Source organism: Phalacrocorax aristotelis, chromosome 2 (genome assembly GCF_949628215.1).
Source record: "Phalacrocorax aristotelis chromosome 2, bGulAri2.1, whole genome shotgun sequence".
Classification (NCBI taxonomy): Eukaryota; Metazoa; Chordata; class Aves; order Suliformes; family Phalacrocoracidae; genus Phalacrocorax; species Phalacrocorax aristotelis.
This window is the reverse complement of record NC_134277.1, coordinates 20,946,040-20,959,309: the sequence shown is the minus strand read 5'-3', so window position 1 is coordinate 20,959,309 and position 13,270 is coordinate 20,946,040. Positions and strand designations below refer to the sequence as shown.

General features: G+C 41.1%; 1 protein-coding gene across 8 annotated transcripts in view; it reads left to right on the top strand.

Moving 5' to 3' along the window:
- The window catches only part of MLLT10 (MLLT10 histone lysine methyltransferase DOT1L cofactor), a 137,674-nt gene that overhangs the window by 6,368 nt on the left and 118,036 nt on the right, over window positions 1–13,270 (top strand). For 3 of the 8 annotated variants that reach the window (XM_075082678.1, XM_075082677.1, XM_075082673.1), the window contains 2 exons: window positions 4,907–5,075; window positions 9,107–9,186. In XM_075082678.1, the coding sequence (XP_074938779.1) occupies window positions 4,907–5,075; window positions 9,107–9,186 (249 nt within the window). Of the gene's footprint in view, window positions 1–4,004; window positions 4,221–4,474; window positions 5,076–9,106; window positions 9,187–13,270 lie in introns of those variants that run through there. The other 5 variants (XM_075082675.1, XM_075082674.1, XM_075082679.1 and 2 more) reach the window with 4 other exon arrangements.

Here is a 13,270-nt window from a genome sequence, read left to right as displayed (position 1 = left end):
CAAATGCCCCGTCAAGGAGTGACTGCGTGTTAAATGTTGAAACTTTTTAATTATTCAGTACATTGCATTTGGATAGGTGTTAAATACAGATTTGAGCAGTGTATTAAAAGAATAGGAGGAAAAAGAAAACTTTACCTAGTACAATTTAAGAGTAAGCATGTAAAGACACATTAACATTTTTCGTATGGGTTCTGTAGACGTGCTATATCCTTCATAATTGAACATGGATAGAAATAATTTGCTGGATCTAAGGCAGACTGCCATTTAAACCACATTGTGCGCAAAGGTCAACACACAAGAGTCGCGTTTTATTTTGTGTAAAGTGACCATTTTGCTGTTGCCTTCCCAGAAATGAAGCAAACAGCCACAATTAGAATGTATTTCAGTGAAGACTGTTAATGATTTAAATTCACATAAACAAAAGGCAGACAAGCATCAAAGTATTTTAAACGGATAATCGGGAGATGCATTATTCTACCTATTGAGTGTCACTAAGTTATTGCAATTTTCCTGTTTTCAGCTGCATCTGTTTAGCTGCAGCGTGTATCCTTTTGCACATAGGTAAAGATCAAAGCTTTCCTAACAAAGACCCAATCTGAAAATGGAGCAAAAATTGCTATGAGAATTTTGCTTTCTGGGAAACAGTGGAGTTTCCCCACTCTACAGCTCCAATCCCAATATCAGTTCATGTTTTCTAATCTAGTCTTCATTTTATACAAAGTCTATGCCTTTTCTGCTATTCCTGAAAGACTCTTCTGGTGATTATATCCAACTGGTAATGTGGTTTTGTAAACGAAAGGCTTTTTCTTGTTCAATGCTTTGTTTTATTCATTAAACTTACAATATGATTTTGCATGTTGGGGGGGGGGGGGGGGGAGTTGAAACTTAAAGAAAGTATTCCAAAACCTTAGTGTTATTGTTGGAACAGATTAATTGGTAGTAAGAATTTAAGGTGAATACCTCTTTATTTTTGTTAAGCTAAACTGCTATGTGCTAATGTATGTCAACATTTTCTTGAGGAATTCCTTAAACTTTTAAAACTTTTAAAAATAATTTGCATTTGGAAAGTGTAATTTTCTTTCACTTATGCATACACTCTATTTGAAAAAATATCTAAACTCTAAAAGTATATGAAAACATATAATCTTCTTATACGTTTCTCATAATGTAACTTGTTTAGCTTCTACGTTTTGTAGGTTTCTTTTAAGAGAATTGAATTTTCTCCTTGCATTTAGATTAACAATGAAATTATTCAGTCTTAGTTACTGAATTATATCCCTCTCTAAATATTTTAATTTCTTATATATCACTATAAGAAGGGCAGGCTTCTTTTTTTAAAAAGAAAATTGGCCTTCTGTGTTGTGTCAGTGCTTATTAAATACTACAGTCATAAGAACATATATGCTACAAGATTTTATGTTCTGATTCCATAGCTGTTATAGGCTTAATGTTTGCAGTATTTATTTAGAGGAAATGCATTTCTTTTCCTATTTTGCATTTCAAAGGTCTCCTCTAAATGATTGTTTTACAGAACTATCAAGAGGTTATCTTAATTTTTCCATCAAATATTACACGATACCGTAAGGTGGTAGTCATGGAGTTTCTTTCAGTCCATGTGTACATTCTTTCTATAGAAAGAATTAAGCAGAAATCCGTAAAAAAATACTACAAATATTTCATGAAATAATTGAATGTATTAGGCTTGGCGGAATTTTGACCAAAGCAAAATTTCAGGCTGTTCAGTACTGAGCTGGTGTGTTTCACGGTGTGAGGTTAAAATATTTTAATTTGAAAACTATACACTAGGTTTTTCACAAAACTACCTTTGTTGCCGTGGTGTGGCTTTAATCAAGTTGTTGCAAAGTGATTAATTTTTTCTTTGGTGATGCTTCTTTATAAAAGTAAAAAATAAGCCTTAAAATAGCTAACATTAAAACAAACAAACAAACAAACAAAAACCCAAAAAGCAAGCCCTGGGAATTGTACTAGTTGCTTTTCAGGGAAGAAATTGCAGGAGGACCTTGTCAATGATTAAAAAAAAAAAAAAAAGCTATGAGAAAAAAATTACAATTGTTTGTTACAAGTTTTACTAAATGTATACAGTCATCCAGCAAATTAAAATATATTTAAAATCTTTTAATTTTAAAAAGATATTTATTTTAATTTACCTGTCAGGGAAATAAAGGACAGATTTGTTTCTGTACCGTGATTTTTTTTTTTTTTTTTGGTCAGGGTTAACCGAATCATTGAGAATGCTTTTTAAATTAGATGTCATTTTCTTGACAAGAATGAAGAAGAGCTGGGACACTGTATCTATCAGCTTCAAATAATTTGCGTTTTTTAAAATACCAGGATATATGAATTGCTTTATTTCCCTACAAAGTAATGCTTGCACCTGCAATTTTCAGTGTATTTTTACAAGCTTTAAAAGTAATAAAAATAGGTTTGTAAGTATGTTTTATAATATAGTTTATGTTCAAATTTGTATTCTTCAGCGTTGAGCTAGGACACTTGGGTGTGGGGTGGTGTATTTTTGAGAGCAATCACTGAATGATTTTATGAAAACTGAAATGTATGACATTCCAGTCCCCCCACCCTCATTTTTTACATATGCCTTAAAAATTTCCAAACTCTCAAGAATATTGCAACACGCACGTACAGATAAATGTTTAGAATGTGCTTCAAATGGCTGCATTAATCGCATGTTTGGCTGGGCCCTTCATATTCCCTTTTCCCCCGCCCTCCTTTCTTCCTCTATCTAAATAATTTCACTCAAAACTTTAAAGGAGAGAAAAGAGCTTGACCTAAGACATCCTGCATACAAACCGCAGACTGGGATGTCTAGGAGGTAGAGGATGGTGCACATCCTACCTCTCCCCTCCACGCAGCAGTTTGTCATACTCCTGTACACAAGTGCAGATGTTTTATTAGTTAACAATGTGTAAAATATAACCCGCGTATATGTAGTGCTAGGTAGCAATGTGTCCAGGAATGTACATAATTCAGCAGTGATTTGTACAGATACTGTATCAACTCACCTGGCCTTGCAAAATCATAATGAAAAATATAGTCCACACATGAATTCCACTTCTCCGCCTTTTAGCATGATAATGAAGATAAATATATATTTTCCTTACCCAATAAATAAATAAATGCATGAACGAATGGATAAATAAATAAATAAATGCTGGCCCCAGGGCACGTGAGTGAGCAGAATTTTGCAAGGCTGCATTTAATTTCTCTGTGCTCCTAACAATCACCACAATTAGTTCCTTCTGCTACAGGCATACCTGCTTACAATGGAGAATTGAATAGCCTGAGATTTTTCCTGTCTGCTGTCCACCTCAGCTCGCTCTCCCCCCAGGTTCCATCCCCCCCCCCCCTTAATTAAAAGAGACAACAGAATTAGAATTGTTTTAATAAAAAAAACCCAAAACACCCAAACGCACAACTTCCAGAAAGGCATATCCACCTCTAAGAGTAGAGAACAGCTGTGTTGGAGAACACGTTTGGCTCTGCGTGTCCCTGCGGCCTCCCCAGTTTCTCTGTTTGTCCTATCTTCCGTTCAGCAGCACTTTCTCTGCTGTGGCAGCGGCAGCCACGCACGCAGCACTGCGTCCGTACGGCGGGCGGGTTTTGGGGGGAGAAGCAAGAGCGGGGTTAATAATGCATTCGTTTTGCAGCCCCAACGAAGGGAAAAACTAAACAAAACAGTAAAAGTTGCGGCGAGGACAGGGAAGTGGCGTAATAGCGAGAACGCATTAGTCCTGCAGGCACAGCGAGGGGATATAAACAGGATAATAAAAGTTGGGAGCGGGAATGCATTAGTCCTGCAGTCACATCAGGGGGAAAATAAACAAGATAGTAAAAAATGATTTCTGCGTGGTGGGAGGGGAGGGCGGGAACGGGGCGAGTCCTCCAGCCTTCCTGAAGGGGGCATGAGCAGAGTGACATCGCGGGTGGGAGCGGGGCGCATGTCTGCCACCTCCCCGCCCCCCCACACCGAGGGGAGGGGGGGGCAGCAATAAGCCCGGCTAACGCTCGCCCGGGCGGGGAAGGGAGGGCGGTTTCGCCCGGGGGCTGCCCCGAGCCGAGCCCAGCAGCCCAGCCGGCGGCCCCGGCACGGAGCGCCCTTAGGGTTAGGCTCGGCCGGGGACGGGCCGGGGGGGGGTTGGGGCGAGATGGCTCGCCCGGGGGACGGAGAGTGGCAGCACGGCGAGGTGGGTGCCCAAGCGGGGGCCGTGGCGGCTGGCAGGGGCGGGGCGCGCTGGGCGGGCCGCGCCGGGCCGGGCCCGGCCGTCAGGTGCCCGGGGGAGCCAGCGGAGCCGGCCCGCTCGGCGGCGAGGGGCGGCGCGGCGAGGGGCGGGCGGGCGGTCCTGGCGGGGCGCCGCTCGCTCGCGCACGCTCTCTCGGCGCGGCGGTTGGAGCCGTTGCGGGGGTGGGGGGAGGGGGGTGGTTGGGTGGGTGGTGGTGGTGGGGGCGCGCGCTCTCAGCCGCGGCTCACGTTCCATGGGCGGCTCGTGAACCATCGCGAGGAGGCCCAGGCCGAGGCCTTCCCCGCGGGGGCGCGCAGTGCGCCTGCGCGCCGGCCCCGCTGCCTGCCTGCCTTGCCTTGCTTTGCCTTGCCCTGCCTGCCTGCTGTGTGGTGTCCTCCTCAGCCTGCCGCCGCCGGCCGCCCCTGCCTGCCTGCGTGACTGATACAGCCTGGGCGGTTGGTCGGGCGGGGGCGAGAAGAGGCTCTCAGCTCAGGCGGTCATGGGCCCTAAATCATTGCCGTGGCGGCGGTGGCGACGGCGGCGGCTGAGTGACTGAGGGGAGACACCGCCGGGGGAGAGGGCAGGCAGGGGGTGAAGCGCGTGTGTGTGTGCGCGCCTGTGGTGTTGACGACGGTGTTTTTAACCCTTAGATGGTCTCTAGCGAGCCGTTGCTGCTGCCTGTGTCACTGGAGGGCGAGTTCTCCAATAGCATGAAGGAGATGATCGGCGGCTGCTGCGTGTGCTCCGACGAGAGGGGCTGGGCCGAGAACCCGCTTGTCTACTGCGACGGGCACGGCTGCAATGTCGCAGTGCATCAAGGTGAGTAGGCAGGTGGGTGCCAGCTCACCCGCTCCGGCCTCGCTACTTCCTTCTTGGTGCTCCCTGTCCTCTTCCCTTGGGCCTGCTTTCCCCCGGCCCCCCCCCCCCCCCTTGCCCGTTTTTCTCCCATTTGTCTCTCCGTCCCCCTTCCCAGCTCCTTCTTGTCACCCATGAAGCCTATTTTCTTGTTTCTAGGGCCACGTGCTTTCTGGTCTGACCTGTCCTGTCATCCTCTGTCCTTCCAGTCTGTCTTTTCCCTCGTGTGAGACTTCCTATATTATGACTTACTGTATTACGGCTGTGAAAAATGAAGAACACCACCCCACCCCGGTTTTTTTCCCTTCCTCCTCCCCTTGTACCTCTTCTGTGTCTATGCTTTCTAGTCTGCCTTTGTACCTTGTTAACAACTCCAGCTGCAGCAGTCCAAAGACTACCTAAGAAAGTCCTCTCCTTCTTTGTGGGACTCCTTATTAATATCTGTTCTGGCAGTTGTCGCTCTATTTCTTTCTTCCTATACTCAATACCTGTTGTCTCTGCCTTTCCCAAGTCAGAAAAGATTATTAGAGGGGCAGCCAGTAGACGAGGAGGGTTTCAGCCTGGAAGAGAGTGGTGTGTAGGAAAGAGTTAGCTGTCATGTGATTTCTTCCTCTGCCTGCCTTTCCTTGAATGTCATTTGGCTGATGTTTCCTGGTAGGTGAAGAGACTTCCTGTTGTGGTTCTGCAGGGGGAGGGTGTTAGTTGGAATGGCTGATGCTGGATTTGTTTGGATTAGTGGAGGCTGGTTGGTTGGTTTCCAGCTCAGCTCAGGAGCTGGCATGTTTCCTCTATGTGTGATTGTTTTGTTTCTGTCAGTGGGTTGACCCTTCTTGAGAGAGCAGAGCCAGAGAATGGATTCTTCTGCTTATATTGTAAGAAAGGAAGTTATGATTACTTTTGCTTTATGGGAGCTGAAATGAGGAATAAGATGGTAGTTTCTCCCTATCAACTCCCAAGCAGTCATATGAACTCCATGGCTGGCTCTTTGACTCCTAGGTGATGAACAAATTGGAGGAGACAGAAAGTCCTAAATCCAGTTCATTAGTCTGAATGCCTAGCGCATGTGAAAATACTACTAATACTACTAATGTTGTGTCTGGTACTTGGTCTTAAATGGTGTTGAAGATGATAACAGAAAGTTTTTTGTTTCAGGTATATGCTGCTTTGTAAAGTGACAAGAAATAATCAGAAATAGTAATAAGGAGACCTGCAAAAGAATTCAGTTATTCTTGTTAATATTGGACTGCATGCAGAGAGGAGCTGACAGGATCTGTGAAATTAGTCCGATTTTGAATCAGTTTTCTGCTGTCTTAGGAGCTGAGTGATGTTAACCAGTACATTAACTCTGCTTTTGCAGAATCTTAGGCTCATGAACTCTAAAACATGAATACTTTTAGAAGTCATACCTGAACCAGCTGTTACTTTTGTACTATCTTGGGCATCTTCCTTTGCATCTAGAGCCTTGCTGATATTTTCAGTGAAAGAATTTGATTACGGCAGCAGCTGGAGCTGAAATAGTGGGAACAACAAAAGTCTATTTTAGAAAGTATTCCTAATATAGAGGTACACTTCAGTAAATTGGGTACAAGAATATTGAACTTCCCCTTTCGTTTTAAGGTGAGGTCCAAATCTGAATTTGAATCTGGCAGGAAGTGTGCAAAGTAGTACTGCTTCTAAATCCAGATGCTGTCATAGAGGTCTTAAGAAAAGAAGAGCTGTCTCTTTTGATTTAATGTATTATTGATGTTTTACATTTTGTATTTGATGCATCATGTGGGGGTGGTAGAAGAAGCACGTCCACTCTTTTTGTAGTCTTTCTGTAGTAAAAATAGTAGTCCTCATGGTTAGAATCATAGACTGTCCTGAGTTGGAAGGGACCCACAAGGATCATGAAGTCCAACTCCTGTCCCTGCACAGGACAACCCCAAAATTACACCATATCTCTGAGGGTGTTGTCTAAGTGCTTCTTGAATAGCGTCAGGCTTGGCGCTGTGATGCGTCCCTGGGGAGCCTGTTCCAGTGCTCCACCACCCTCTCGGTGAAGAACCTTTTCCTAATACCCAACCTAAACTTCCCCTGGCACGTCTTCCTCCCATTCCCTCTGGTCCTGTCATTGGTCACCAGAGAGAAGAAATCAGCAACTGCTCCTCCTCCTCCCCTTGTGAGGAACTGTAGACCGAGATGAGATCTCCGGTTAATGCCGGTAGTCCTTTTTTGAGGTTCAGACAGCAGTATTACCTGTGAGACTTCAACTGCATCTTTTGTTATTATGATTATTTTTAGTTCAGAGGAAACTTCTTTTCAAGTGTTAGGTCATTGGCAATTTGTGGAGGACAAAATCTCGTTTTTATGTGTTGCATAATAGTAGAAGTCCTGAAACTCAATAAACAGTATCACAGTGTATCAGAGCACAAATCTGTGGTGGACTTTTTTAGGCTCTAGGTGTACACTGTTACGTTTGCAGACATAAAAGTACTTCACCTTTGGTCTTTGCCCACCTCGTGTTGCCTTTGAATCTAATTGCCAGCCCTGTCTCCGAGTTACATTCTGTAATTAGTTTCTTACTCTACACTGTCTCTTGCTAATTTAAATGTGTGATTGCACATCTAAAGTCTCTCTTTCGTAATTTCTAAAGAAGAATTCAAAGTCCCCCTCATCTGTGGTTAATATAGATGCAACTAAAACAAGATGTTTTTTCTCATGTTAAAAAACTTTATTGTACAGTAGAAAGGGCTTATCAAGATAGTTTGGTCTGTCAGTACTTGGATAATGTATTTGAAAATCTGATGACTGATCTTAATATGGCTACATGTATGTATATAATAGGAAATGATTTCATTGACTTTCCTTTGTAGAAGGAAAGGTATTTTTTTTATACTACTGTAGCATTACTGTTTTTTTTTTTTTTTTTTTGCTTCAGGGTAGCACAAAACCAATAATATTTTTGTATATCTACTAGAAGATACACTTTTAATCTCAGCTTTCCTCTTAACTATTAATTTATGTTATATATTTTTTTTCTAGTTACACATGTAAACCAGATTTTCTTATTTAAGTAACATGATTATTGGGAATTGAGATATTAAAAATATGTCAGATTCAGGATTATCTTTTTGAGGAAAATGGTTGGCGCTTTGATTATTAGTTGTTAAACCCATACAGATATTAGAATATACTGTTTTGTTCTTGCATTTTCATTCCCTCAGCAGTTCTTAAAATTTCTTGATCTGTGCATTTCAAACATGAACAGTATTGACAAATTACTGAACTGTTTTTCTGTGGAATTGCTTGTCAAACTCCTCTTTGTTTTTATGTACTATAAAAATATAGATGACAGTCTTGCAGAGAAATCTGCATGTCTCAAAATCTCATTCCTAAGGATTTATGTTGTAGCCTGGCTATCGTTGGAACTGGTCCTAGCCCTCATGCTCAGTTTAGTCTGTATTTACAGCTCCATATGAATTTTCAGGGAGAAAAAAAGGGCAAACTTTGTATCTTTGAGTTTATTATGGGTTTCCTGCTTATGACCAGTTATTGTACTCATAAAGAGTAAGAGAACTTGTTTGGAGGTAAGTGTGTGAATGCCTTATGACAAACTCTGATTTGTTAGTTGCTTTTAGTTTTCTCTTAAAAAAGACTTTAGTATAAATGATGAGGGTTTGTTATTGTGCAGTGTTTTACCTGTTTTGCTGGTAAATAAATAGCAAGACAGATCTCATATGAAACATTGCTGCTTTTGAATGGTGATATTACTTTTCAAGCTAATTAATATTTAACAAATGAATATTTTAAAAATGCATGTTTTTTTTAAGTGGGAGCTTGTACTTCATTTTGAGTACCATTGTGATAGGATTTCATGTGCAATATATAGATGTCAGTTTGAGTTGTTAAAAAGATGTGAGATCAACTAATACTAAGCTTTCTTATAACATTCTTATTAGTAGTACTGTAATGCTGCTTATGTTTGCTGAAATATTTTGTCTTGTTCAAAACAGCTTGCTATGGAATTGTTCAAGTACCCACTGGACCTTGGTTTTGCAGGAAGTGTGAATCTCAGGAAAGAGCAGCCAGAGTGGTATGTGCTTTTTTATTAAGTAATGCCAGTTACAATGCTTGTGTGGATAATATTTACCCAAGTATCCCAATAATAGTAGAAAACAGTTAGAGTTGTGTCATATTTCTGTTTAGATGCTGTTCAGAAAGACCTGGTTTGTTTTTTTTTTTTTATTAAGTGGAAGTATGTAACTGTAAGTATTCTGACAATTTCTGTGGGGGGGTGTGTGTGTGTCTGGGTTTGGGGTTTTTTTAGTGGGTTTTCTTTTTTCAGTCTTTTTTTTTTTCCCCAAATGTTTGAAATATTATTTTCTTCTTATCTACAGTGTGGGTTTTGTGTAATCTTGTCAGTTTAATAATTACACAGTTAGGTGTGGGGAGGAAATAGAATCTATGCCCAGTTTTCTTTTACAGCAATTTAGATTGCTAGTTGAAAGCTTCAGTCTAGGAACACCTAACCAATACGCAGTGTTCTTAACTTCGGAATCTAATGCTTACTTGGAATGTAATGGAAGAAACATTTCCTTTCTCTGTCTTTTTAATTTTTTATGGTACATAGTGGGGATTCAGACAATCCTTCTGAACAACAACAAAAAATTGCAGCACTTTTTTTTTGTTGATTACATGAGGGTTTTATTTTTGTCAGACTTGGATGTTATTAGATCGAGCTGTTTGATATCAGGCATTTTCAGAAAAAGGCAATCCCATTTCTCACTACGTGGCACTTTTTAGTTTGTGTTCCAGCAAAAGACAAAGTGAGAGTATATAGAAAGACTAAGCTGTTCTTTTGCCTCTGAAAACATTTTTTTTAAATCCAAAAACTGAAAGAGAAGGTGGTGCAGCCTCGTAGGGCACTGTGTAAACTATTTCTACCTTTCCTATCTAAACACAAATGAAGAGCCTGAAACAAAATTTTTAGTTACTGTCAGTGCCTGGCAGAGTGTTCACATGCGCTGTTTGCTGTACTTCTTTCCTTTTCTAATACAAAGTGCTATAGAAATGGTAGGATGACTTAATGTTGTGTCAATTTTTGGCATAGGACTGAAGAATCTTGTTCTACTTTTTCCCAACTTGCCATGAATGTTTTCATAATGCCCTAGTAACCTAGACTTTGTTACTCCTTCTAAAGCAGACCTGTTGGTGAGAGCAAGAATGGACTGATTTCTATGTGCTTTCCAAATATTTGTCAACAGGAAATCAAAACCGCTGCCCTTTCTAAGGAAGGGCTGTTTGGTTTTTTTCCTGGGAAGATCATCAGCAGTGTAAAGTTTTAAGAGTAGCATTTTTTTTTTAATGTTGCTGAGTTTGATATAGACAGGTTGACAGCAAAGTTAAAAATACATAGGGGGAAAAGAGTGGCTAGAAGGAGGATTTTTCTGGTGCATGATGGGGAATTCTCATCAGGATTTAGGATATAGTTATTCCTGGCTTCTTCTGGTACAAGGAATGAAAGAGAACTGTCCTGAGTTCTAAAAGAAGCAATGTCTCACTGCGTTTCAATAATTTCTTGAGTTTACCAAAGAGAATAGCTTTGATAGGCATTATACTGCCTTTTTTTCACTGTTTTGAGGGAATAGTGATGAACTTAACTGAATTCTCTGCCTGGCGTATTCTATTCTTGTTTCTGCCTATCGGGGTCTGTTTATGGTACAGTTCAACGAGTTGGTTACTGATCTTGTTTAGAAAAAAAATATTTCCCATTTGTAATATAGCATAGGTTTAAATAATTCTCAAGTGAAACTAATTGCATATGAGGTAGAACAGATTGATAACAGTTGTAGTTTTAACAACTTCTTGTAGTTGTAGTTTTAACAACTGCTATATGATGTCTCTGAGGTGTCTTGGAGAAGCCCTTAGCATTCAAAAATTAAACTGAAATCTGACTTCAGTGTGAAAACTGGAACTTTTATTGTAACCAGTTTGTCAGACTCTAAAGTTGTAACGCACTTACTTGCAAGAGCAGACCTCCTTATCATCACTGTTGGAGACTGAAGCTTATTTTTTCTTTTGGCCTTTTTGTCTAGAAACAAAACGAGAATTAAATTAACCATATTACATTGAACATGCTTCTACTTCCTTATTTTTAATCTTTAAAAAGACCAGAGTCAGTGTCTTGCACTCCAGGCATATTTTTCCCTGCTGATGCTGTCTGCATTTTGTGTGTTTGGGGTGTGGTGTGTGTTTTTTTTTTTTTTGTTAGGTTTTTTTTTGTTTTGTTTGTTTTAAGCTGCCATTACTGGGCAAATATATCCACTCTGATAAGATACTGGGGTTAATTGCTTGCTCTAGTTAGTCGTGCTTTAACAACTGAAAGAAATAGTCTAACTCAGGAGCATGTAACTCAAGTAGGTGGATCACCAGAGAACTTTGCTACTTTGCTTAATAGCAGGTTACAGCAGTTGGCTTCCCATACGCTTTCAGCTGTTGCACACTGATGTCTGCTGTGTTCCCATTCTTTTGTGTGCTGCCGCTAAGCTGGTGCGAACTTCTTGTCAGGGAAAGTGCTGGCTGATACTGGTTTTTTCTGTTTTTTTTTTTTTTTTTTCTTTTTCCCCTCTCCAGCCACACAAGCCTCCTGGCTGGTTGACTTTTGCAGTTTTGATAGTGAGGTGGTAGCCAGTGTCTAGGGATTTGAATGGTCAACTACTAGTCGGAAGGCACAGTTCCATACCTGACAAGTCATGCAGAGTCTTGGCTCTAGCAGGGTCATGTTTTTGTGTGTGTGAGAGAAACTGTGATTTTTGTTTGGATAATGCACATATTGAGGTGCCTGCTAATTATTTGACTTAGCTTATCATCATGCATATGTAATACATAATAAATAGAAGGTTGTAATCCCAGTATGTACTTTTTACAATCACTGTGTAAGTTTTTAACTATTGCTTAAAAAGTCTTATTTTTCCCTAAATCAGGTAATTCATCTTAGCTGACCTGTGGTGAGCTTGGAATGTGAATCTCTTAAAGATGGGTGGCAACCGCTCCCGGCTTTGCCTGTGTCAGCACCAGCTGTATAGTGGGCCCTTTAGATATCTTCACGTTTACCCAAACTTCTGAATCAAAAAGCAGGGTAGATACATGTTGATGTAGGAAAAAGTAATGTTAGGGTCCGTGTGAGGATGTATAGGTGTGGAGTAGTACATGAGGACTTTGGGTCCTGGCTTGGGAAGTTGGATGGTGCATATATGTTGTCTGGGGGCTGATAGTACTGGTATCCAAAGACTAGAGAAGCTAAGTTTAGGAATTGTAGCACAACTGTTGTTCAAGAAGACTTTTTTCCCCATCATCCTACTACGTGCAAACATCTTTCTCATGATCTTATTTTGAGAATGAAATAATTATAGTATATAGTGGGGTATAAATAGACAATGTGTTTATAGTTTACTACAAGCTACTTCTATTCCTGCTTATGAGGGAGCTGGAATAATCCATGCGATAGGGATACCAGGCAGCACAGAGGCATCCAATATTTGCACAAAGAGTTAGCTTGGTCAGGCTTATTAGCCACGTGGGTGCTGGTCCTTGTGAATCCAACTTGATTCAGACTGACGAGGAGATCGCAGTACTGAACGTCAGTGTTATGAGTTCCAGGAAGTTTTACTACCTCAGGCACAGCTCAGCTTGTACATGCGAAATCAGATTGCTTACAGCATTGCCAGTGAATTCATATGCCATTGATCTGTTTCTCAGGAATATATATATGCCTGCCATTGCAACTGGAAGTATCAGTTTGGACTTGGTACAAATTACTCTGATGTTGTAAAGGTGGTGTTTTTAACACTTGGCATTTCCGTGTTAGCTTTTTTGATGGGGGGGCTTATGAAGTTGAATGCAGTACTGGCCCAGGACTGAGTCAGCATGTTTGCATGACACTACAGCTGGTCTAATAAACCACCTGGATTTTAGTCCTGGGGAATGTGTTGAGGGGGCTGTGACTCCCTGTAGAGCTAGCCACATCAGATTTGAGACAGTCTTCATCTGGATCTCAGCTGAATCTAGCATAACTGGAGTCTCTGCACTTGCACATGTGTTTTGTGGAACTCGGTGCAGATACAGAAAGACTGTCACTGCAGAGTCAGTTTAGATCATACAGTAATTAATACTTAAGG